Source organism: Brachypodium distachyon, chromosome 2 (genome assembly GCF_000005505.3).
Source record: "Brachypodium distachyon strain Bd21 chromosome 2, Brachypodium_distachyon_v3.0, whole genome shotgun sequence".
Classification (NCBI taxonomy): Eukaryota; Viridiplantae; Streptophyta; class Magnoliopsida; order Poales; family Poaceae; genus Brachypodium; species Brachypodium distachyon.
Window position 1 is genome coordinate 47,481,220 of NC_016132.3, and position 25,188 is coordinate 47,506,407.

General features: G+C 43.6%; 3 protein-coding genes and 1 long non-coding RNA gene across 11 annotated transcripts; 2 read left to right on the forward strand and 2 right to left on the reverse strand.

Annotated features, from left to right (window-relative positions):
• The first annotated feature begins 3,816 nt into the window (after nt 1-3,816).
• On the forward strand, nt 3,817-12,112 carry LOC104582845. Of its 5 annotated transcripts, none has more exons than XR_002964051.1 (5): nt 3,849-4,344; nt 11,050-11,115; nt 11,228-11,314; nt 11,814-11,821; nt 11,982-12,112. XR_002964051.1 is itself a non-coding variant. In XM_024460174.1 (2 exons), exons 1-2 carry the CDS (start codon nt 3,837-3,839, stop codon nt 11,100-11,102), a joined length of 561 nt encoding a protein of 186 aa, XP_024315942.1. In that variant the 5' UTR covers nt 3,817-3,836; the 3' UTR covers nt 11,103-11,118. The 5 variants fall into 5 exon arrangements, 1 of the variants encoding a protein (XP_024315942.1); XR_002964050.1 differs by having other exon boundaries at nt 3,850-4,344; nt 11,240-11,314; XR_001406145.2 differs by lacking the exon at nt 11,982-12,112 and having other exon boundaries at nt 3,851-4,344; nt 11,814-11,947.
• On the reverse strand, nt 5,084-13,831 carry LOC100829297 (ABC transporter B family member 4). Of its 2 annotated transcripts, XM_003569570.4 has the most exons (12): nt 11,990-13,831; nt 11,862-11,916; nt 11,123-11,298; nt 10,668-10,889; nt 10,168-10,406; nt 8,254-8,779; nt 7,905-8,178; nt 7,196-7,829; nt 6,881-7,109; nt 6,511-6,777; nt 6,127-6,390; nt 5,084-5,851 (listed from the first exon to the last, which is right to left on the reverse strand). In XM_003569570.4, the coding sequence occupies exons 1-12, from the start codon at nt 12,386-12,388 to the stop codon at nt 5,207-5,209; spliced, it is 3,930 nt and encodes a 1,309-aa protein (XP_003569618.4). In that variant the 5' UTR covers nt 12,389-13,831; the 3' UTR covers nt 5,084-5,206. The 2 variants fall into 2 exon arrangements, with proteins under 2 accessions (XP_003569618.4, XP_024315934.1); XM_024460166.1 differs by lacking the exon at nt 11,990-13,831 and having other exon boundaries at nt 11,123-11,314; nt 11,814-11,916.
• Nucleotides 13,832-15,556: 1,725 nt separating this feature from the next.
• LOC112271135 lies at nt 15,557-22,955 on the forward strand. 2 transcript variants are annotated; one of them, XR_002964053.1, is made up of 4 exons: nt 15,557-15,725; nt 22,037-22,099; nt 22,224-22,298; nt 22,833-22,955. It is a non-coding gene; the product is annotated as an uncharacterized LOC112271135 (long non-coding RNA). The 2 variants fall into 2 exon arrangements; XR_002964052.1 differs by lacking the exon at nt 22,833-22,955 and having other exon boundaries at nt 22,224-22,641.
• Nucleotides 16,066-23,347, reverse strand: LOC100829597 (ABC transporter B family member 4). Of its 2 annotated transcripts, XM_024460168.1 has the most exons (12): nt 22,978-23,346; nt 22,850-22,904; nt 22,107-22,282; nt 21,602-21,823; nt 21,215-21,453; nt 19,300-19,825; nt 18,951-19,224; nt 18,242-18,875; nt 17,927-18,155; nt 17,557-17,823; nt 17,169-17,432; nt 16,066-16,888 (listed from the first exon to the last, which is right to left on the reverse strand). In XM_024460168.1, the coding sequence occupies exons 1-12, from the start codon at nt 23,266-23,268 to the stop codon at nt 16,241-16,243; spliced, it is 3,825 nt and encodes a 1,274-aa protein (XP_024315936.1). In that variant the 5' UTR covers nt 23,269-23,346; the 3' UTR covers nt 16,066-16,240. The 2 variants fall into 2 exon arrangements, with proteins under 2 accessions (XP_024315936.1, XP_024315937.1); XM_024460169.1 differs by lacking the exon at nt 16,066-16,888 and having other exon boundaries at nt 17,241-17,407; nt 22,978-23,347.
• Nucleotides 23,348-25,188: the final 1,841 nt, after the last annotated feature.

Below are 25,188 nucleotides of genomic sequence, written 5' to 3' on the forward strand. Positions count from 1 at the left end.
CACAAATAGCAGGCTTTCATCAGCAAAGAGGAGGTGGTTGACCGCTGGCGCGGAACTTGCCACCCGTAAACCTTCGAGATTTGATGACGGAAAACTTCTTGATTTTAATAGGCACGAGAGGCCCTCTGCTGCTAGTAGAAACAAATATGGAGAGATGGGATCGCCTTGGCGAATACCCCTTGACGGTTTAAACGGAGTCGAGGGCGTACCATTGAACAAAACCGAGAAGGACACAGTAGAGACCATACGCATAATCAGATTTGTCCAGCCCACATCAAAGCCCAACTTGAGCATTATCGCCTGAAGATATGCCCACTCGACACGGTCGTAGGCCTTCCTCATATCCAGCTTGATAGCACAATGCCTATGCTTGACAGCCGCATTGGCTTCATGAAGTGCAAGCACTCGTAAGCTGTGATAATATTGTCCGTGACCAGACGTCCCGGCACAAAAGCCGATTGTTCTTGTGATATAATCTCCGGGAGGATCTTCTTCAACCTGTTAGCCAGCACTTTGGAAGCAATTTTATAAATAACATTACAAAGGCTAATAGGACGGAACTGACCTAGCTCAGTCGGGCTCGCCACCTTCAGAATGAGCACAATAAACGTGTTGTTAATCTCTTCCGGATCATCTTCCCCCCGGAGGATCCGCAAGACAGCACACATAATCTCCGCTCTGCACAGCGCCCAGTTTCGCTGGAAAAAATGTGATGGATATCCGTCCAGCCTGGGCGCCTTCGTCGGAAACATTTGGAACAGCGCCTCCTTTACTTCTAACTCGTTGTACAGTGCGGTCAGATCCCGGTTCATCTCATTCGACACTTTCCTCGGAACTGTGTCTAGCACCTCCTCCATCTGAGAAGTCCCCTCGGACGTATATAGCTGGGAGTAAAAGACCCTGTTCATATCGCCCATCTCACAATCATCACATGATATCGTGCCGTCCGCTCGCTTTAGGCTAGTAATTTTGTTTTTTTTCTTCCTTTTGCTAGCTCTCTGGTGAAAAAACCGAGTGTTCTTATCACCTGCCGCAAGCCATTGAATACGGGAGCGTTGCTTCCACATTAGCTCCTCTCTGTGGTAGAGTTCCGCAAGCCTCTCCACAACCTTCGTCTCCTCGTATGTTGGCCCCATCCTACCAGGAGCCAATCAGAGTCGATCCAACTCCACCTTAAGTTGGTTGATTTGGCATCGAACATTGCCAAACGTGGATTTGTTCCAGCCGATTAGACTTGCTGAAACTACCCGCAGCTTCGACTTGACATCTGCTGTGGACATACACTCTCCTCCTTCCTGCCATTGCTGTTTCAGAAAAGGATCAAAAGACTCATGAGATTCCCACATAACCTCATACCAGAAAATCTTCCTCTGAGCTCTAGGCTCTTCATCCGGCTTGAAAGTCAGGACGATCGGAGAGTGATCCGAAGTCACGCCCTGTAGATGAGCGAGTTTCGCTAAAGGGTAGCGGGCCGCCCAGCTTGAGGAGGCCAGCGCCCGATCTAGCCTGATCCGGCAAAAGCTGCCCCCAGCAACCCTTTTCTTGAATGTCCAGGGAAGTCCTCTATAGCCAAGATCGACAAGGCCACAAACATCCGTCATCTCTCGAAACGCTGCAACCTGAGCATTGCTTCGATCATTAACTCCGCCATGTTCATCACGGCAGAGCACTTCGTTAAAGTCGCCAATGCACAAGAATGGGAGATCTGAAGAGGACTTGATGAACTTAAACATATCGACGTCTTATGGCGCTCACGGACTTGTGCTTCACCATACACGACAGTCAGCCGCCATTGCTCTTCATCGGCAGAAGCAACAATCGCGTCTAAGTGGTACCGAGAGTAGGGCAAAATAGTAATATTTATTTCATTGTTCCAGAAAATTCCAATGCCACCACTACGACCAGAACTGTTGACAACAAAACTACGATCATAACCTAGCGTATGTGCTAATCTTTCCACTCTCTCTCTATGCAGTTGGGTTTCGACTACACAGAGAATAGAGGGAGCATGCGTTCGTGCTAAATCACGAAGCTCCTTTATTGTCGCGTCCAAGCCAAGGCCCCGACAATTCCAACACAAGGTCTTCATTGCGCCCGGCGGTCCTCCTCGAGAGAGGTCGCCGATCCTGAGGTGCTTGCGTGTGCCTTCCCATCAACCTTGGTCTTCTCATCGCCTGTTCCCCTAGCCTTTTTTGCTCTCTTCTGCTCCCGCGGAGGAATGTACTGAGGAGGAGGAGGGGGAACATACCCCACCATCGCTAGATCACCACCATCCATATCCAACTTCTTCTTCACAAGCAGATCTCCTGTATCAGCTTGGTTAACCTCTGTCGGAGCTTTCAGCGGACTGGAAGCAGTATCCCCTAAATCCTCATTCTCCTCAAGACCAGCATCCGTCGAGGAGTGCTTATGGCCACCACTCTCCGCCGGCTGATGAGGCTTCCACTCGAGGAAGACTCTTTCGCCCCCACGTCCACGTCCATCAGCTCGGCCACCACAAAACCCAGAGCGCCCACCACGGCCTCTCTGTCCACGAGCAAAACGCCCCGCACGCATGCCTGGCGTACCCGGCCGCCAGAGGGCCTCGTCCGATAGCATCCAGTCCCCAAATTGGAGATCCTCCTCAGCATGTTCGCCGGTGCCACACTCCAGCTTGTCATGCCCCATTAGCCCACAGAATTCACAGAAACGCGGTATCTTCTCATAAAGCACCGGCAACAGCATGCACTCCTGCCCTTCCGGCGAAAGCGGGACGACCCTGGTCAGAGGAGCATCTGCAACCAGTCGAACCCTCGCCCGAGAGAAATCCCCACGGATAGTAGGCACCGCGGCAGGATCAATTGCCAAGACCTCACCCACCCTGCTTGCTAGCTTCTTGATCACTTCTTGGCTCCGGTACAGGTGTGGTAGCTTGTGAATCTAGATCCAGACGTCCACATGATTCGGGATCTTAGTTGGAACCATAGTGGCTCCATCATAGGGCACCGTCATGAGGGCACACTTGCGAAATAGCCTTGGACCCTCCTATGATCCGCTTCCGGTCTCCCAAGCAGAAAGCCTGAAGGACAAACAGATTTGATTCCAACTCCTGGAAGGAAACCTCCCGATCTGCACCCGAGGCAGAGTACATCGTCTCCATCAGCGTACCCTTCCCGAACTTCTTCCTCGTTAGCACCTTCGCCACCGCCATCCACTTCGCCGATGGGAGATTTCCCACATCATCCTTGCCGATTACGACATCGTCGAGTTCAGAATCGCGGAGCTTCAGCTTCTTCAGCATATCGTTCACGTCAACCACTGCCTTACCCTCCTTTGCCTCACGACGTTGGGAACCTTCCGCTGCCATGAATCACCACTCGCCAGGAAGTCAGAAAAACGGATCTAGTTCCGCTCCCGCAACTCACCACCACACAACCAAGGCCGGGAAGCTGGGCCAGCCAGCCCCTTAATCAGCCTCAATCGGAGGGGAGAGATTAGGAGAAGAACAAGGGAGATCCGACGTCAAACTTCGACGGAGAAGAGAGTCGCCGCTGAAGTCGCCGAGAACCCTAGGAACCTAGGGCACACACAAGAGTACTGGTGCAGCCCGTTCTTTGCACGGCCTAGCCCACGCCCCACGGTGCAGGGTTTGCACGGAGAGTATGTTTGGCTATTTTCGTGTAGATTGGGTCAGTTGTCCTGTCAGCTCCGAGCCCACCCCGAGCCTGCTTCCCAGGGCCTGTTTGCTTTGCGTCCGACTTGCGCTGCCAAAAGTTGGCGTGCCAACGCTTCGAGGACAGACATTTGCTTCAGCGCCAGAAAGTTGGCGAGGCCCGCGCCAGTTATGATTTCCGCCCATGCGTAGGCGAAACCGTGGCGGCAGAATCGCTCGCCCATGTTTTGGCGAGCCACAGTTTGGCGTGGTGGATCTGGGCAGAAAGCAAGCAGACCCCAAGTTTGCTCAGTCCCCTCGGGCCTCAGGGGGATCGGGAAAGAAACGAGGGTCGACAGAGTCAGGGACGGGGGGAGAACCGGAGAATCGAGAGGTCAGCGAGGGAGCAGCGCCGTCGCCGCCGGCCGCCGGCCGCCGCAAGCCCGCACGGCGCAATCTGGCTTCCGCAGTGTCGCCCGCCACCCGCCTCCACGGCTCCACAACTGCACAAAGCCACAGGGCTCGTCTGCTGCCGCTGGCCGGCTGCACGGCTCTCCCGCCGGTGTATCTTACAGCCTCCAGGAGCTTCCCCGAGTCGGCGCTAGGACACGGTTGGGCCTCGCCGTCCGGCCGTCACCGACTCCCAGTGCGACCGTTCGCCATCGCCGAATCGTCGTCCATCCCTCCGTGGCTCCCCGACTCGGCGACTCCAAGTACCCAATCTCCAATCAATAACTCTCTTCTCCTGTGTGACTTCAAACCTGCAACTTTGCTCCTCTGTCGACTGTCCTCTCCCCACAAATTTATGTCCTTTGCTGTTCTTTTATTTAGTTTATTACAAATCAAATGAATATGTGATCAATTTTTATTTCCCCTTCAATAGTTTGTTGTTCATCTATTAATGTACAAATCAGATGAATTTGTGTACGAACCAAATGAATTTATGGACAAACCAAATGAGTATATCTCAGTAGTTAACAATTGACTATTGTGTTCAAATTACTACGAGTTGTCCGGTAAACAAATTACCCAAACATTTTGGCCCTGGGCGTGAGCAACTCCTAGCTCCGCCGTTGGTCAGCAGGACCACCATTGTTGTAGCACACCTTCTCTCCACAATCAAAGGGGCAGATATGATTCCGGTATCCGGTAAACGCGTTTAGCAGCCCATGTCGCCTTCCCCCAGAATTGTTATCTGTTGGTAGTCGTTTGATCTTCCGCGAATTATGCGAGACGAGCTGCTCCTCGGCGCGGGCGAAATTCTTGGTGCGGAACCTGCTGATTTTGGAAGCGCCATGGAGCTAGCGAAATTTGGTCTTATCTCTACGTTCCTTCTGTTCCTATTTATGCAGATTAATATTTTTGAAACAAATCTTCTGTTCGTATAAGAAAAGGCTGGATCCTGTGACAGAATCAGTCAGCGCACTCATACTCCACCTACCATCATGGGACTTCCATGCAACAAACTGCTACAATCTTGCATTCACTTCTCAAATCACAAACAAATGTACTTATATCAGTTATATGCCCAATTAGCTTTGCTAGGAACAAAGAAATGTCAAAAGAAACATAATTCTACTCAGAATTTGAGCGAAGTTCAACCAGCGAAGCATAGACTCCATCCTTGATTCGCGTCAGGGCCTCATGCTTTCCTTTTTCTACAATTTTGCCTTCCTTGAGGACTGCAATCATATCAGCCCTTTTAATTGTGGAGAGGCGGTGCGCCACCACAATGGTGGTCCTGCTGACCATGACTCGGTCCAATGCATCTTGAACAATATGCTCAGATTCTGCATCCAAGGCACTGGTTGCCTCATCAAGCAGCAGTATCTTGGGGTCCTTTATAATGGCCCTTGCGATCGCTATTCGCTGTTTCTGCCCACCAGATAGTGGCACTCCTTTCTCGCCGACAAAAGTGTCATATCCTTGTGGCAAGCTTGATATGAACTCATGAGCATTTGCTGCCTTGGCAACAGCCATGATCTCTTCTTCTGTCACCTCTCCATGTTTCCCATATGTTATGTTGGCCCGGATGGTGTCATTGAAAAGAACTGGCTCCTGGCCTACCAGCCCCATTTGATCCCTTAACCAGCTAATGCTTATGCTTTTAATTTCGACGCCATCTAGTGAGATTCTACCGGAATCAGGATCATAGAAACGCTCCAGTAAAGCAATGATTGTAGACTTGCCACTTCCGCTTTCTCCAACAAGTGCTATGGTCTGTGGAAAAGGAAGGCAAAGGTTACTAGAGAGCTGTTTTTGTGCTTGCGAATTATCAGTTGTGAAATAAAGCGGCTGAAGGTTGCATAAGGATATATATCTTTTTGACCAGGGTTGCATAAGAATATCACTCGAAATTGATAGGTCACATCCGTTTTAAATATGTATTCTGGTTTGATGCCAAGAGGTTGCTTTTAAAGTTAGTTATCCCAATTAAAAACAGTCAGTGCACCAATAATAAAAAAGATTACAAAAGGTTGCATGTTAAAAGATACCTTTCTGGAAGGAATGTGCAAGGTGAAGTCACTGAATATTTGGACATCAGGGCGTGATGGGTACTTGAAACTGACATTACAGAAATCAATGTTGCCGGTAATATTTTCCAACGTTAGGCCCTCATCGCTGCTTGAATCAACTTTGGACTTCCGATCTAGAATACTGAAAACAGAAATGGCAGAATCCCTCGCCTTTGTTGCATCAGATGCTAATGCACTTGCTTGTGAAACCCCAACAGCTGCCAAAACTAAAGCAAAGAAAACCTGGAAAAATCCAATGAATTTCCGAATGGTTACCAAAAGTTAATATCGATAGTTCCGTACATAAATGGGAACTTGAAATGACTTTTTCAGGAAATCTTGAAATGATTTAGGAATTCTTACTTTGAAAACATCTGCGAACGTCATTTTCCCCTGACGTACGAACTGTGCACCAACATAGAAACATAGAGCATATGTGAGATATAACACCAAGAATGAGAAACCAAAACCAAGCCCTCCAACGATTCCACTTCGAATTCCCTGTTTCCTTAAAGCTTCACATTTCTTGTTATATGTTCTGACCACTCTTTTCTCTGCACTAAAAGATGCTACTGTTCTGATACTACCAACAGCATCAGTTGCAACTTGGCTTGCATCTTCATACATCTCCTGCACGATGAGATCACATTATCATTGTAAGCGATTCAAGGGTCCTTAGGATTGCTTATCCTCAAACAAACAGGAAATAAATTTCACAGTTATAATGCATTACCTTAGCTTCTTCGCTAAACCCCTTCAAGAACTTCACTTGAGCATAACCCTGTGCACCCACTAAAGGGATGACACAAGTGATAACCAATGCAAGCCTCCAATCCGCCGAAAAAGCTATGGCAAAGCCAGTAATTAATGTAGCTATAGATTGGACTATAATGGCCAGGTTATCACCTACTAAGCGCCGGACATTTAATGCATCAACTGAGAGCCTTGTGCCAAGTGCCCCACTGCAAGTGATAAACCTAAATCTTAACATTTGTGTAAATCTAAGTATGATGACAAAAAATGAATTAAGATCATTGGAATATGATACCTGGAATTTGAGGGATTATCGAACCAAGCAACTTCTTGACGCACAATGTTTTGAAATGACAGTGTCCGGACACGCTGTATAAGCTTGCCTCCAGCAATTGCAAACAAAAAATACTCTGCTGGGATTGAAATCAGAGATGCAATCCCCAGAACAACAGATATCAGTGCCCAAAATCTAGAATCTTTTTGCAGCTTATCAGGTGGCTCATAGAATGATTTTATAACACCAGACATTAGTATTCCGAACAGTGGGAAAATGAGTCCATGCACAGCTGCCGCTATAGAACCGAGCAGAAGAAATGGTACCTCTGGCTTATTAAGAGAAAAAAGACGACCAATTGGTGCTTTCTTAAGGGCCTTCCCATCGGTAAGCTCGTCCTTTTCGTTTCTGCCTGTGCTTTCATCCTCATGAAACTCAATAGATAATCCTAAAGGGTTCTTGAAGGAATATCTGTTGTTATTGCCAAAAGAATCTTTACTCATTGACCGTCGAATTGACAAACTAGTGCTTTTTGATAAGGTATTTGGCACTCCAGAATCTTGTATTTTATGCCTTTTGTCTCCACGAGTTTCTTGTAGCCTAATAAGCTGGGAGTAAGCTCCATTGGTATCCTTCACCAATTCATAATGAGGACCTGTATAGATAGGATATGTTTGTGAGACTTATTTCTAGAATGGATAAAAGTACAATATATACAAAAGATTCTAACCTTGTTCAACTATTTTCCCTTGACGAACAACTGTGATGCAGTCAACATTCCTTACAGTGCTCAAGCGATGAGCAACCACTAGTGTGGTTCTTTCTACCATTATCCTATTGAGTGCCTCCTGAACTATCCTCTCAGATTCCACATCCAATGCACTTGTTGCTTCATCTAGCAAAAGGATTTTGGGATCTTTAAGGATGGCCCTTGCAATTGCAATTCTTTGTTTTTGTCCTCCAGAAAGCAGAGTGCCACGCTGACCAACTAGTGTGTCGTAGCCCTGGTATGAAACAAAAGCATTGTTAGCTTAAATATCAAAGATGCTGCTCGAAGCATTCAAATTTTATTTATATACATTTGGTAACTTGTCGATGAAGTTTGCGGCATTTGCAAGTTCGGCTGCTCTCTTGATCTCTTCAAGTGTTGCATCTTCTTTGCCATAGATTATGTTATCTTTAATGGTGGTCATAAAGAGCAATGGTTCTTGGCTCACAAGACCGATCTTCCCTCTTATCCAATCAAGCCTCAGATTCTTGATGTTGATTCCATCTATCATAACTTCACCAGCCTGTGGATCATAGAATCTTTCAACTAAGCTTATAACAGTTGACTTGCCACTTCCACTCTCTCCAACTATGGCCATTGTTGTTCCACTGGCTACTTGCAATGACAATCCATCTAATATTAACTGCCCTTGTCTTGCAGGGTAGCGAAAGTACACATCTTTTAGCTTAACATCACCCTTGATATTTTCTAAAACTATGCCACTGGTATCATCTGAATCTATATCCGGTTTCCTCTCGATTGTTTCAAATAGTCTGTATGCTGCAGATTGACCTTCTGCAATTGCAGAAATTGATGGTGTTGCGTTACCTAAAGAACTGTTATGAACAGTGGAAAGTGACATGTTTAGGACATTATCATATCGTATGTAATGGTTAGTTTATTTGTCGACATGAAGGAAAGTTTTTAGCAACTACTAGTCCTGCATCTATTTACGCTTGCTGAGGAAACATGAGATGAAGATGGAGCAGTGTAAATAGAATAAATAACGTCCTGCAGAAGGCTTACAAGCTAGTTATCAGATAAATTATACCTATATATTAAAGAAATTAAAATGTAAATCAACTAGTAATTTGATTCAAGTTCATGTGTTGTAGATTAAACAGTTAATTCAGACTTATACATTTGGCATGTAGGTACAGTAGCATCATCAACTTTTGTGGATATGTCATGCAACTTGTAACCTCTAGGTGAATCTGCGAGTGTTTCTTCCAATGAGAATCCAAAAATCTAAAAACAATATCTGCCTTTTCTTTTTGATTCTACTGGAATTACCAGCACCATCATCTATTACATATAAATATAATGATGCTATGTATACCTTTTAGTGCTATATGATTTTCTTTTATAATTTACTAAATTACATGATGATTATTTACATAGTATATTTGTTCACCCAAATTAGCATTTGCTACTGTTATAGACTTACATTCACTTATCGCCGTGTTGTTATCATATTCATTACTTGAAAGATTTTTTAATTCCTGACAACTGTAAAATAATGATAATGAATAGTTAAAACATAACGATAGCTATTTGGGGTTAGCTTCCACAGAATCTAGCGACAACTGCTATAGCTTTGTGTGGGTTCCTTGGGATCTCGCCATGAAGGTGTGATAATTGCAATATACAACCTTAGTTCAAAATTGTGCTTCATGTTACTGATTTAGAAGATCTTCATAGTGAGTTCTTTGTTTTGTTGTTATAATCTGATCCCACAAAAGTAAGCGGTGCAGTTTTTTTTTCTCTTGATTTATGATAGAATTTCTATATTATCTTTATAGTATTGTCTTTTTAAATGCTCAAAGCGAAGGAGGGGGTTCCCTTAAGGACAGTTCTTATTATTATATAGAAAATAAATACTAGTCTGGAGCTCAGCTACTGCCAATGACATCATGCCCTTATTTACCACTAAACTAGTAATAAGTTATAATGTTATATATTATCTAAAGGTAACACCTTGAAAGGAACATCAAACCAACATGTAGAATTCCTTATAGAAATTACAGAAAATATATTTATTTACATGCATCCATAAGAAAAAAGGTTATATGGAGTTTAAAATAAAAGTTAAAATAATATGTAATCTCTAATATTTCGATTCATTCAAATAGTCCTTCAATAAGTTGACGGCTTAGCTACACTGAACATCACTTATTGTTAAATCGGCAATGGTCTTTGCAATGTTAAGATTTCAGAAACTCACGTTGCACCAGTCAACACGGCAAATAAAATAGTGATGATTGTCCCTCCAGTATAACCTTTGTCAATAATTAGCTTTCCACCGTACCAGAAGGCTAGTCCATAGCTGCTAAATAAGATGCAAAAGACGGAGCCCATGCCAAAACCATTGATAAGGCCTTCCTCAATAATTGTCTTGTATGCCCTTTTTATGAAATTGTTGTACATTGCCATAGCTTTCTTCTCACCGTTGAAGGACACAACCTGTTCACATGAGATAGGTTGCTACTTATTGTTTGCTATTCACCAAATACTCCCTCCGTCCCATATTAAGTGACAAAGTTTTACATGTATCTAGACATATTGTAGCATATAGATACGTCCATATTTAAACAAATTTGAGTCACTTAATATGGGACAGAGGGAGTATATGTTTTAGCATATATTCAACAAATAATTGATATGATCTAAAATGACTGAGATAATTGTTATCAATTTCAAATAACTGGTATAACTTGAACTCACTGTTCGTATAGATCCAATTGTCTGCTCAACAGTGTCGCCAGCATCACTGTATGATGTTAGTCTCTTGCTAGAAGCCCTGGTTAGTAGCTGCGCAGACACTGCACCGGCAATAGCAACTAGTGGTAGTGATGTTAGCATGACAAGAGTCAGAAGCCAGCCTTTTGTGAATGCTATTATAAAACCACCAAGGAAACCAGATGAGAGTTGTACAAGCTTCCCTGCCTGTAAATGAGAATGCTTGAATGTCAGCACCAGCAGCGCAAGATTGAAATACTGCCTAGAAAGTATGAAATACACTTAGCTAGTACAAAAGCTTATGTAGTGGAGTAGTATATTTTCTAAAATGAAACTACTGATGGATGCCATTAACTTGTTCCTGCAGATGATCTGCGTAGGCAATTGAATGTGATGAAAATGTTTTGTTCATATATTTAGAAATCTCATGAAGGTATTACCTTTTCACCAAGAGCGCCTTGAATTATGACCGTATCACTAGACATTCTAGAAACTGCTTCACCAGTTGTCATTTCTGTGTCGAAGAATGCAATATCTTGCCTCAGAACTGATTTCAGGTAAAAAGAACGGACCCGCGCTGACTGCCTTTCTCCTGCCATTGTCCAGCATGACACCTCTGGAAGAAATGAAGGGTGAGCCTTTTTACTGGCAATTCTGCCATCAGTATGCAAGTTAACTAAGTATATTAGTAGATCATTGGGAAATAAAGTTTGTAGTTCTCAGGAGATGAATGCATGACCATTACTAATGATTGGTCTATTCTGATTACTGTATCTCTAGGTTTACCATTCATGCGAGAATAACTTTCTGTTTTGTTTTTTTCTCTGTTTCTGACCAGCACCACCCATGGTGGTTGTGTAGCTTTTGCGCCATTTGGGATTTTGCTTCTAATACAAATAGAAGTGATTGACGTTTTGATGTTTGTTTATAAAAAGGGGTATTATGTCATGCTTTGGAATCTAATGAAGAAATAGGTGAAACTAATAATAAGAGTAACTGCTTTGAGTATCCTCTTTCACAAGCTTATAGAATACCCTATAAATAACTTGGTTAATTATCTTCTGCTGTTTAGTTCGGTTACAAATGTTATATACCGACCGAATGTATAACTAACTAATGTTTCATTGACAGAATTACAGGTAATGTGTATTTGAAAAATAGAATGGAAATTATACTTACGAAGAAAGGAGGCAACTGCTGTTCCAATGCCCAGATATATGAAGTTCAGGACAACCTATAGAAAGAACATTCTCTATTAAATCTACTCTTCAAGTGAAGTGATCACTGTGATCTGAGCAGTCGCTTACCTTGGTTACACTGCGGAGGACGGTGCTGCTCGTGCTCTCGCCGAAGGAGTTGATGACGTTCCCGAAGAGGACCGATATGAGTGGCTCCGACATGCCGTTGCCCATCGCCCCCACCGTGCCGACCATGATCAGCAGCACGTCGAGGCGGTCGGCGTACCTGAACATGCTGAGCAAGGGCACCTTCTTCCCGGCCGCATCCTTCTCCGGCCGGCCATCCTTTCCTTGCTGATCGCCGTGGTGGCGCGCTTCTCCACTACTAGTGCCAGTACCAGTTGCTGCTGTGGCGTCCATTTCCTGGTACCTTTGGTGATGTGCTTGCTGTACGAGCCGCCGGCCGCACTGTGTCGATCGTGTGTGGTTTCTGTCCCTGGTAATGGTGGAGGCACTATATATACGCATATTGTCGCTACCGGAGAATGTTTTGACTGCTGGGCTTGGGTGCGGCGGAAGCTGGAAGCGACCGGGAAAGTTTGCGATGGGAAAAGGCAAATGGACTAAGCGCGCGGATTATGTTAATTTTGACATGTGATTAAACGAAGATACAATTAATTCAGAGCTAGTAGTATTACTAGTACCGTTGCAAACAATTCAAGAGCCGTGTCTCGTTTCTTCTGCTCTGCTTCAGCGTGATCAGCTGGATTGCGTTCCTCTTGTGATCTCCTGATATGCTCGTTGGATTCTCTGGTAGTCACCGATGATATCACTATGGAACATGGATTATACTTGAGGAAGGACTAATCGAGATATACTCGTGGAATTTATTTTTTACTGTCTAATCATAATAAGATAGCTGAAATTTTCGGAAAACTCAGTCACTAAGCGTTCGGATCAATAACCAACCATTCTCATCTCTAAAAAGTCATTCCGCATATGCTGTAAATTGTTGTCGAAATATTATATGTATTTAGACTTTTTTTAAGAATAGATACATCCATATTTAGACAAATTTGAGTCAAGAATTTAGAATCAGAGTGAGTACAAACTAAAAATCACAGTATCACACTATCATCAAGTAACGTGCAATTTCAGAGTAGATCTAATCAGCTAAAGCGTGTATATATATAGTTCCTTTTCCTCCTTTGCATCGTCGATTTGTCATCTATGGACCATAGATAGATGGACAGAGACGAGCGTTCTCTGCGCAGACTAGTCAGCGCGCGGCCCGCTGAGGCTGCTAGCTATAACTTGGGCAGAGCGTTTCCACGACGGTGCCTGTGAAACGTTAATGTTCTGTTCACTGGTTGTGTTGTCGAGTTGTCCTTGTACGTTTACAGTGGCCTTCCACTCCAAGAAGTTGGGGTAGCCTGCTAGCCGCAGGGGTAGAGAGAAAATTCGTCGAGCTTTTGTTGACGGACCCATCATCGTTCATGTGAGCTGAAGAACGGACGGCAGGGGTTCCGTGGGTGCCAAGCATGCATGAAAAGATGCATGGCAATATGGCATGTGGTCCCTTCCAACTCGTGAGCCGCAGGAGGTTCGCAGGTAATAATTCCGTACAAGAGTTCCCTTGTTGACTTTGGTTGTTCCGGTCATCACTTGGCTTCATCGTTCAACGGTCAGCATCTTGCTTTTTTTTTGAGGGGACGTCAGCATCTTGCTTCCTCTCTTCTTTAGAACCGATCAGCATCTTGGTCCACAGGAGACCCGTGCAGCCCGTTCTCGGGGCGGCCCAACCCAATATCAGAGCAGGGCTTTGTACGGGGACTAGGTTGGCACTACCATAGGCGAGAGCAGAGGCGGAGCCAGGCCCAGGAAGCCCAGCCCCGGCCTGGGTTGCGGGATTTTTTTCTGGCCTATACTATACCATGTTTGGGCCTTGGCCTGGGGCGCAACCCACTTCCAACCTCACTCGGCCCTTTGTCCTGCCAGCCCACCCCGAGCCTGCCTCCCAGTCTGCTCGGTCCCCTCGGGCCTAGGGGGGTCGTAAAGAAACGAGGGTCGACAGAGTCAGGGACGATAGGAGAATCGAGGTCAGAGAGAGAGAGAAGAGAGAGAGAGAGAGAGAGAGCAGCGACGTCGCCGGCGGCACCGCAAGTCCGCACGGCGCAATCTGGCTGCCGCAGTGTCGCCCGCCACCCGCCTCCACAACTGCACTAAGACACAGGTTTCTTCTGCTGCCGCTGGCCGGCTCCCCGGCTCTTCCGCCGGTGTATCTTACAGCCTCCAGGAGCTCCCCGAGTCGCGGCGCTAGGTCACGGTTGGGCCTCGCCGTCCGGCCGTCACCGAATCCCAGTGCGACCGTTCGCCATCGCCGAATCGTCGTCCATCTCTCCGTGGCTCCCCGGCTCGGCGACTCCAAGTACCCAATCTCCAATCGATAACTCTCCTCTGTTCACTGCCCTCTCCCCACAAATTTATGTCCTTTGATGTTCTTTTATTTAGTTTATTACTCGCCCCGTACAATAATTATTGTCGTGATTTTAGTTCAAATTATGTGATGAATTTTGAGTTCCCGTTCAATTAGCGTACAAATCAGATGAATTTGTGTACGAACCAAATGAATTTATATACAAACCAAATGATCATTAGCTTAGTAGTTAACAATTGACTATTGTGTTAAAATTACTACGGATTATCCGGAAAAGAAATTACCCGAACGTTTGGCCTGGGGCGTGAGCCGTTGGTCAGCAGGACCACCATTTTTTTTAACAGCAAAATACCTTTCTATTTCATGGAAATAATAGTTACATCGAATTGATAGGGTTGTACTTAGCTAGGATATGATTGCGGTCATCAAGGATGGCTCAGTTTCCGAGAAGGGGAAGCATGAACGATGGGGTTTATGCATTGCTGGTTGAACTACACTCAAGGCGGCATAAAGGGATGTACAGATATTTATTGTCCCTTTCTTGTTTTTTACAACTACAAGTTGAGAAATGCAGCAATTCTTGTGCTATTTTGCATTACAAGTCGTGTAATCTAATGTAAATTGTAAACAAATACAACATTAAGGCTAACCGCCTTTAGTTCTGGTTTTGGTTAGGAGATGGTTAGCCCTAACTGCCTAAGACATCAGAGGTGAAGATTGCTTCAGTATGTGCTTTAGTTTTTTTTTAAACAATGGGCTCCCTCCATTGCTTTAGTTGTTCTAGGGTATCGGAGATTTATGCATTAATTTTACAAATAACAGATCACCCTAGTGATTGAGCAACTATCTAGTGGATAATTAAGTAATTGATGAACATCAACTATCTACAACTCCACTAGCCGAAAATTGACGATGTGGGGGTATGTAAGTGTAAACCGGCGTACCTTTGGTACTGCAGAGGTCTCCCGTACCTATCGTCCTGGACCATCGTACGTCAAGCTAGCCGCGGCGGCCGAACTAGTGTGGTCACCGGCGATCCCGTCATTCCTATCCCAGGGAGTCGCCCCCGGCCGCCGGAGACGGATTCACCGCCTGTAGTCTACCACGCTCGGTCTCTGCCAAGCCGTGTGAAAAGCAGAGCTGAATCTAAGGGCTTCGATTTTATTTCTTTGGGAATAGAATTTCGATCTTCTGTGGACTGTGTCTGTTATGCAAGTCCACTTAGGCCCAGCCTAGTGATCAGAACCCATCTCGGTCAAGCGGTCAACCCCAGTAGCACAAACCAGAGGGAGAGAGTTTCCTTAAATAAAAGCAGAAGGAGAGAGATGCCTGAGATTACGGCGCGGCCGCCGGCCGACGGCGGCAGCGCGGTTGCCGTCTTGCCGACCATGAGGAAGAGCTCATCAGTCCAGAGCCCCAGACCCAGAGGTATGCGCTGGTCTAAATTTCACACCCCACTCAGAATTCTGATCCTGCACATCCGGTGGCGGTGGGCCATGGGCGCGTTTAGCAGTTTAGCCCATGTCGCCCTTCCCCACTTCCCCAGAAAACCTTTTTAGCTGTTCGTAGTCATTTTATCTTCCGGAGAGTATGCGAGACGAGCTGCTCCTCGACGCGGGCGAAACTGTTGGTGCGGAACGTGCAGTTTTTTTAAGAGCCATGGAACTAGCGAAATTTGGTCTCATCTCTATGTGTTTCTTCTATTCCTATATATGCAGATTAATATTAAAGCAAATCTTCTGTTCGTATAAGAAAAGGCCAAATCCTCTGGTGGAATCAGTCAATGCATGAACGGTTGTATTATACTCCACCTACCATCATAAGACTTACGTGCAACAAACTGCTACACTCTTGCATTCACTTCTCAAATCACAGACAAAATGTACTTGTATGCCCAAATAGTTTTGCTAGGAACAAAGAAATATCAAAAGATATATATAATTCTACTCAGAATTTGAGCGAAGTTCAACCAGCGAAGCATAGACTCCATCCTTGATTCGCATCAGGGCATCATGCTTTCCTTTTTCTGCAATTTTGCCTTCCTTGAGGACTGCAATCATATCAGCCCCTTTAATTGTGGAGAGGCGGTGCGCCACCACAATGGTGGTCCTGCTGATCATGACTCGGTCCAATGCATCTTGAACAATATGCTCAGATTCTGCATCCAAGGCACTGGTTGCCTCATCAAGCAGCAGCAGTATCTTAGGGTCCTTTATGATGGCCCTTGCGATAGCTCCTCGCTGTTTCTGCCCACCAGATACTTGCACTCCTTTCTCGCCGACAAAAGTGTCATATCCTTGTGGCAAGCTTGATATGAACTCATGAGCATTTGCTGCCTTGGCAATAGTCATGATCTCTTCCTCTGTCACCTCTCCATGTTTCCCATAGGTTATGTTGGCACGGATGGTGTCATTGAAAAGCACGGGCTCCTGGCCTACCAGCCCCATCTGATCCCTTAACCAGCTAATTCTTATGCTCTTAATTTCGACTCCATCTAGTGAGATTCTACCAGAATCAGGATCATAGAAACGCTCCAGTAAAGAAATTATTGTGGACTTGCCACTTCCATTTTCTCCAACAAGTGCTATGGTCTGTGGGAAAGGAAGGCAAACGTTACAACACAGCTGTTTTTGTGCTTGTGAATTATCAGATGAGCATTTGCTGCCTTGGCAGCTGAAGGTAGCATAAGAATATATTTTTTGACCAGGGTTGCATAAGAATATCACTGGAACTTGATAGGTCACATCCATTTTAAGTATGTATTCTAGCTTGATGCCAAGAGGTTGCATTTAAAGTTAGTTCTCCCAATGAAAATCATTTCAGTGCACCAATAAAAAAGAAGATCACAAAACGTTTCAAGTTAAAAGATACCTTTCTGGAAGGAATGTGCAAGGTGAAGTCACTGAATATTTGGACATCCGGGCGTGATGGGTACTTGAAACTGACATTACTGAAATCAATATTGCCGGTAATGTTTTCCAACGTTAGGCCCTCACAGCTGCTTGAATCAACTTTGGGCTTCCGATCTAGAATACTGAAAACAGAAATGACGGAATCCCTTGCCTTTGCTGCATCAGATGCTAATGCACTTGACTGTGAAACCCCAGTAGCTGCCAAAACGAAAGCTAACAAAACCTGAGAAACATCCAATGAGTTTCCGAATTATTATGAAAAGTTAATATCTATAGTTCCATATATAAATGGTAACTTGAAATGATTTTATTTGCAGGAAATCTTGAAATGATTTTGGAATTCTTACTTTGAAAACATCTGCAAAAGTTATTTTTCCCTGACGTATGAACTGTGCGCCAACATAGAAACATAGAGCATATGTGAGATATGACACCAAGAATGAGAAACCAAAACCAAGCCCTCCAACGGTTCCACTTCGAATTCCCTGTTTCCTTAAAGCTTCACATTTCTTGTTATATGTTCTGACCACTCTTTTCTCTGCACTAAAAGATGCTACTGTTCTGATACTACCAACAGCATCAGTTGCAACTTGGCTTGCATCTTCATACATCTCCTGCACGATGAGATCACATTATCATTGTAAGCGATTCAAGGGTCCTTAGGATTGCTTATCCTCAAACAAACAGGAAATAAATTTCACAGTTATAATGCATTACCTTAGCTTCTTCGCTAAACCCCTTCAAGAACTTCACTTGAGCATAACCCTGTGCACCCACTAAAGGGATGACACAAGTGATAACCAATGCAAGCCTCCAATCCGCCGAAAAAGCTATGGCAAAGCCAGTAATTAATGTAGCTATAGATTGGACTATAATGGCCAGGTTATCACCTACTAAGCGCCGGACATTTAATGCATCAACTGAGAGCCTTGTGCCAAGTGCCCCACTGCAAGTGATAAACCTAAATCTTAACATTTGCGTAAATCTAAGTATGATGACAAAAAATGAATTACGATCATTGGAATATGATACCTGGAATTTGAGGGATTATCGAACCAAGCAACTTCTTGACGCACAATGTTTTGAAATGACAGTGTCCGGACACGCTGTATAAGCTTGCCTCCAGCAATTGCAAACAAAAAATACTCTGCTGGGATTGAAATCAGAGATGCAATCCCCAGAACAACAGATAACAGTGCCCAAAAGCTAGAATCTTTTCGCATCTTATCTGGTGGCTCGTAGAATGATTTTATAACACCAGACGTTAGTATTGCGAACAGTGGGAAAATGAGTCCATGCACTGCTGCCGCTATAGAACCGAGCAGAAGAAATGGCACCTCTGGCTTGTTAAGAGAAAAAAGACGTCGAATTGGTGCTTTCTTAAGGGCCTTCGCGTCGGTAAGCTCGTCCTTTTTGTGTCCGCCTGTGTTTTCATCCTCATGCAACTCTACAGACAATCCTAAAGGGTTCTTGAAGGAATATCTGTTGCTATTGCCAAAAGAATCTTTACTCATTGACCGTCGAATTGACAAACTAGTGCTTTTTGATGAGGTATTTGGCACTCCAGAATCTTGTATTTTATGCCTTTTGTCTCCACGAGTTTCTTGTAGCCTAATAAGCTGGGAGTAAGCTCCATTGGTATCCTTCACCAATTCATAATGAGGACCTGTATAGATAGGATATGTTTGTGAGACATATTTCTAGAATGGATAAAAGTACAATATATACAAAAGACTCTAACCTTGTTCAACTATTTTCCCTTGACGAACAACTGTGATGCAGTCAACATTCCTTACAGTGCTCAAGCGATGAGCAACCACTAGTGTGGTTCTTTCTACCATTATCCTATTGAGTGCCTCCTGAACTATCCTCTCAGATTCCACATCCAATGCACTTGTTGCTTCATCTAGCAAAAGGATTTTGGGATCTTTAAGGATGGCCCTTGCAATTGCAATTCTTTGTTTTTGTCCTCCAGAAAGCAGAGTGCCACGCTGACCAACTAGTGTGTCGTAGCCCTGGTATGAAACAAAAACATTGTTAGCTTAAATATCAAAGATGCTGCTCGAAGCATTCAAATTTTATTTATGTACATTTGGTAACTTGTCGATGAAGTTTGCGGCATTTGCAAGTTCGGCTGCTCTCTTGATCTCTTCAAGTGTTGCATCTTCTTTGCCATAGATTATGTTATCTTTAATGGTGGTCATAAAGAGCAATGGTTCTTGGCTCACAAGACCGATCTTCCCTCTTATCCAATCAAGCCTCAGATTCTTGATGTTGATTCCATCTATCATAACTTCACCAGCCTGTGGATCATAGAATCTTTCAACTAAGCTTATAACAGTTGACTTGCCACTTCCACTCTCTCCAACTATGGCCATTGTTGTTCCACTGGCTACTTGCAATGACAATCCATCTAATATTAACTGCCCTTGTCTTGCAGGGTAGCGAAAGTACACATCTTTTAGCTTAACATCACCCTTGATATTTTCTAAAACTATGCCACTGGTATCATCTGAATCTATATCCGGTTTCCTCTCGATTGTTTCAAATAGTCTGTATGCTGCAGATTGACCTTCTGCAATTGCAGAAATTGATGGTGTTGCGTTACCTAAAGAACTGTTATGAACAGTGGAAAGTGACATGTTTAGGACATTATCATATCGTATGTAATGGTTAGTTTATTTGTCGACATGAAGGAAAGTTTTTAGCAACTACTAGTCCTGCATCTATTTACGCTTGCTGAGGAAACATGAGATGAAGATGGAGCAGTGTAAATAGAATAAATAACGTCCTGCAGAAGGATTACAAGCTAGTTATCAGATAAATTATACCTATATATTAAAGAAATTAAAATGTAAATCAACTAGTAATTTGATTCAAGTTCATGTGTTGTAGATTAAACAGTTAATTCAGACTTATACATTTGGCATGTAGGTACAGTAGCATCATCAACTTTTGTGGATATGTCATGCAACTTGTAACCTCTAGGTGAATCTGCGAGTGTTTCTTCCAATGAGAATCCAAAAATCTAAAAACAATATCTGCCTTTTCTTTTTGATTCTACTGGAATTACCAGCACCATCATCTATTACATATGAATATAATGATGCTATGTAAACCTTTTAGTGCTATATGATTTTATTTTATAATTTACTAAATTACATGATGATTATTTACATAGTATATTTGTTCACCCAAATTAGCATTTGATACTGTTATAGACTTACATTCACTTATCGCCGTGTTGTTATCATATTCATTACTTGAAAGATTTTTTAATTCCTGACAACTGTAAAATAATGTTAATGAATAGTTAAAACATAACGATTGCTATTTGGGGTTAGCTTCCACAGAATCTAGCGACAACTGCTATAGCTTTGTGTGGGTTCCTTGGGATCTCGCCATGAAGGTGCGGTAATTGCAATATACAACCTTAGTTCAAAATTGTGCTTCATGTTACTGATTTAGAAGATCTTCATAGTGAGTTCTTTGTTTTGTTGTTATAATCTGATCCCACAAAAGTAAGCGGTGAAGTTTTTTTTTCTCTTGATTTATGATAGAATTTCTATATTATCTTTATAGTATTGTCTTTTTAAATGCTCAAAGCGAAGGAGGGGGTTCCCTTAAGGACAGTTCTTATTATTATATAGAAAATAAATACTAGTCTGGAGCTCAGCTACTGCCAATGACATGATGCCCTTATTTACCACTAAACTAGAAATAAGTTATAATGTTATATATTATCTAAAGGTAACACCTTGAAAGGAACATCAAACCAACATGTAGAATTCCTTATACAAAATTACAGAAAATATATTTATTTACATGCATCCATAAGAAAAAAGGTTATATGGAGTTTAAAATAAAAGTTTAAATAATATGTAATCTCTAATATTTCGATTCATTCAAATAGTCCTTCAATAAGTTGACAGCTTAGCTACACTGAACATCACTTATTGTTAAATCGGCAATGGTCTTTGCAATGTTAAGATTTCAGAAACTCACGTTGCACCAGTCAACACGGCAAATAAAGTAGTGATGATTGTCCCTCCAGTATAACCTTTGTCAATAATTAGCTTTCCACCGTACCAGAAGGCTAGTCCATAGCTGCTAAATAAGATGCAAAAGACGGAGCCCATGCCAAAACCATTGATAAGGCCTTCCTCAATAACAGTCTTGTATGCCCTTTTTATGAAATTGTTGTACATTGCCATAGCTTTCTTCTCACCGTTGAAGGACACAACCTGTTCACATGAGATAGGTTGCTACTTATTGTTTGCTATTCACCAAATATATTTTTTTAGCATATATTCAACAAATAGTTGATATGAAATCTGAAATGACTGAAATAATTGTTATTAATTTCAAATAACTGGTATAACTTGAACTCACTGTTCGTATAGATCCAATTGTCTGCTCAACAGTGTCCCCAGCATCACTGTATGATGTTAGTCTCTTGCTAGAAGCCCTGGTTAGCAGCTGCGCAGACACTGCACCAGTAATAGCAACTAGTGGTAGTGATGTTAGCATGACAAGAGTCAGAAGCCAGCCTTTTGTGAATGCTATAATAAAACCACCAATGAAACTAGATGAGATCTGTACAAGCTTCCCTGCCTGTAATTGAGAATGCTTGAATGTCAGCACCAGTAGCGCAAGGTGGACATTACTGCCTAGACTGTATGGAATACACTTAGCTAATACAAGAGCTTATGTAGTACTCCTTCCGATCCATAATGTACTAAATCAGCGACACTTATTACGGATCGGACGGAGTAGTATATTTCTAAAATGAAAATACTGATGGATGCCATTAACTTGTTCCTGCAGATCTGCGTAGGCATTGGAATTTGATGAAAATGTTGTGTTCATTTATTTAGTACTCTCACGAAGGTATTACCTTTTCACCAAGAGCACCTTGAATTACGACCGTGTCGCTAGACATTCTAGAAACTGCTTCACCAGTTGTCATTTCTGTATCGAAGAATGCAATATCTTGCCTCAGAACTGATTTCAGGTAAGAAGAACGGATGCGCGCTGACTGCCTTTCTCCTGCCATCGTCCAGCATGACACCTCTGGAATAAATGAAGGGTGGGCATTTTTTTACTAGCAAGTCTGCCATCAGTATGCAAGTTAACTAAGTATATTAGATCATTGAGAAATGCAGTTGGTAGTTCTAATGAGATGAATGCATGATCATTAATAATGATAGGTCTGTTCTCATCACTGTATATCTATGTTTAACATTCATGCAAGTATAGCTTTCGGTCCAGCAGCCCAGCACCAATCATGGTGGTTGTGTAGCTTTTGCGCCATTTGGGAGTTTCTTCCAATGAAAATACAAGTGATTCATGTTTGGATGTTTGTTTCTAAAAAAGGTATCATGTCATGCTTTGGAATCTAATGAAGAAATAGGGGTAATTAATATTGAGAGAACTGCTTTGAGCTAGCATCTTCCTTCACAAGTTTATAGAATACCCTATCAACGACTTGGTTAATTATCTTCTGCAGTTTAGTTCAGTTACAAATGTTATACGACCGATTGTATAACTAACTAATTGTCCCTGCATGTTATTGTTCGCCATCTAATGTTTCATTGACTGGTAACGTGTGTTTGGAAAATAGAATAAAATTATACTTACGAAGAAAGGAGGCAACTGCTGTTCCAATGCCCAGATATATGAAGTTCAGGACACCCTGTAGAAAGAACATTCTCTATTAAATCTACTCTTCAAGTGAAGTGATCACTGTGATCTGAGCAGTCGCTTACCTTGGTTACACTGCGGAGGACGGTGCTGCTCGTGCTCTCGCCGAAGGAGTTGATGACGTTCCCGAAGAGGACCGATATGAGTGGCTCCGACACGCCGTTGCCCATCGCCCCCACCGTGCCGACCACCATCAGCAGCACGTCGAGGCGGTCGGCGTACCTGAACATGCCGAGCAACGACACCTTCTTCCCGGCCGCGTCCTTCTCCGACCGGCCATCCTTTCCTTGCTGATCGCCGCGGTGGCGCGCTTCTCCACTAGTAGCGACAGTACCTCCTGCTGCTGTGGCGTCCATGTCCTGATAGCTTTGCTGATGTGCTGGACGAGCTGCGCGCTGCACTGTGTAGATCGTGTACTGTAGTTTATGTCCCTGGCAATGGTGGAGGCACTATATATACGCTCGGAAGCTGGAAGCGGCCACGAAAGTTTGCGATTGACTAAGCGTGCGGAATATGTTTTGACATATGATTACGCGAAGATTCAATTCTTGTTTTGAACCGAAGAAGATTCTATTCAGAGCTAGCTATAGCTACTAGTAGTCCTGCCATCGTCAAATGGTGCATGCAGATGCAGGTTCCGACTTGGTAACGTGCAATTTTAGAGGAGAGTTAGCTAAAGCGTATATAGTTTCCTCATTTGCAATGTTGATTTGTCTTCCACTGTTTAATGGATAGATCGACAGAGACGAGCGTTTTCCTGCACACGGACTATTATTCAGCGGGGGACAGGGACGCTGAGGCAGCTATAGCGAACTTGGGCACCGCGTTCGGCGTTTCCACGACAGTGCCATGACAATACGAACTTGCATTGTAGAACGTTCCATGACAATACTAGATGGAACCTTCCGTTCCAAGAAGTTGGGTGTCACGCATGACCGTACCACGCATGAGTGATACCGTGGAGGAAGCGGGAGATGAGAATACGCCTTCGACTGTAGTAAACGTTTAACTCAAAGGCGTGTGTGTAACTACTTTACTTTCCAGCTGGTGTTGGCTGTGAGCATGTTATAAGCTCCGGGTTGAATTGTATTGGAGGACAATAAAGAAGAAATAGAACAAACTCTAGATCCCCAATCCTTTCGTCTATTTCCGTTATCTCTGTTCGATTCGTTGTTTCTTTGGTTTGGCGATTTCTATCATACATCAGGATACAACATTGGGGTCACTGGTTGTGTTGTCGAGTTGTCGTTGTACTTTTACTGTTTTACAGTGCCTTCCATTCCAAGAAGTTGGGGTAGCCGGCTAGCCGCAGGGGCAGAGAGAAAATTCCTTGACTTCTTTTTTAAAAGTAGTTCGTTGTTGACTTTGGTTATTTGGTCATCGCTTTTTTTTAGAATCATTTCTAACTTTATTCAATCTCAAAAACTATTACAAGTGTGTATTGCTTGGGATATCATAGACACAAGAAATTACAAATAACCCCAAAAGCTAAGAGTTACAATGAAATCTCTTGAAAACATAACACGAAATATTGAGAGTGCGATTAGACTGAAACGGCAACATCGTGACTCATACCCCTACACGAACTTGACTACCTTCATAGGTTCCAAAAAGCCCCTTGAGTCGCCCATCTAAAAAGATGAGAAACGGTAAGCTTTGAACGTACTTGGGCCGGGGATGATCCCCTGTAAATGCAGGTCGTCGAACCACATGATCTTCATCAGAACGCTAGAGAAGAATTCCAAAGTCACAGTAGATCAAATCAACAAAAGCATCATGACACACTAGTAAAAACTCATCAGATCCATATGAACGGATTTGTGAGGACACGATCTCAAAATCCGCAAGATCAGACACATCGAATCTGCAATGACTAAAACTCTTTGGCCTCGTGGCACTGCCTGATAAGGCACCGCCGCAGCAAAGAAAGAATCAGAATACCTTTATTCATTACAACATTGCACCCTTCGCCATAGTGTTACCAATGAAGATCACAAGACTCATCTATACCAATATATTAAATTGGAGTTGGTGCTGATGGTATGAGCGTCGTGGTACGTCACTTCACCGAAATTATGAATCTGCCACCGCTGTCCCCACGCGCCTTTTAATCTCAGCTCCCACGGTCCTCAAGCGCAGAAAAAACACGTACCGTCCAAAAAAGAAAAAACAATAACAACAGAGCCCTCCTTGCTCCTCCTCTCCTACGAATTTCACCCCCACCCGATCCGGATCTCGGCAGCACCCGCCGCTGCTCTTGGTCGCCTCCACCAGCT

What these genes read in the sequence shown, in the direction of transcription:
- LOC104582845 (XM_024460174.1), top strand. Translation starts at nt 3,837, where the DNA reads ATGCGTAGGCGAAACCGTGGCGGCAGAATCGCTCGCCCATGTTTTGGC. An exon ending in CCCCGACTCGGCGACTCCAA is followed by an intron (nt 4,345 to 11,049) that starts GTACCCAATCTC and finishes TTGTTCCTGCAG; the next exon opens with ATGATCTGCGTAGGCAATTG.
- LOC100829297 (XM_003569570.4), bottom strand. Translation starts at nt 12,388, where the DNA reads ATGCGTATATATAGTGCCTCCACCATTACCAGGGACAGAAACCACACA. An exon ending in AGGGAAAATAGTTGAACAAG is followed by an intron (nt 7,830 to 7,904) that starts GTTAGAATCTTT and finishes CTATCTATACAG; the next exon opens with GTCCTCATTATGAATTGGTG. An exon ending in CGTTCGCAGATGTTTTCAAA is followed by an intron (nt 6,391 to 6,510) that starts GTAAGAATTCCT and finishes GGATTTTTCCAG; the next exon opens with GTTTTCTTTGCTTTAGTTTT.
- LOC100829597 (XM_024460168.1), bottom strand. Translation starts at nt 23,268, where the DNA reads ATGGACGCCACAGCAGCAGGAGGTACTGTCGCTACTAGTGGAGAAGCG. An exon ending in AAGGTGCTCTTGGTGAAAAG is followed by an intron (nt 21,824 to 22,106) that starts GTAATACCTTCG and finishes TCTCAATTACAG; the next exon opens with GCAGGGAAGCTTGTACAGAT. An exon ending in GCCGTGTTGACTGGTGCAAC is followed by an intron (nt 19,826 to 21,214) that starts GTGAGTTTCTGA and finishes TGTTCATAACAG; the next exon opens with TTCTTTAGGTAACGCAACAC.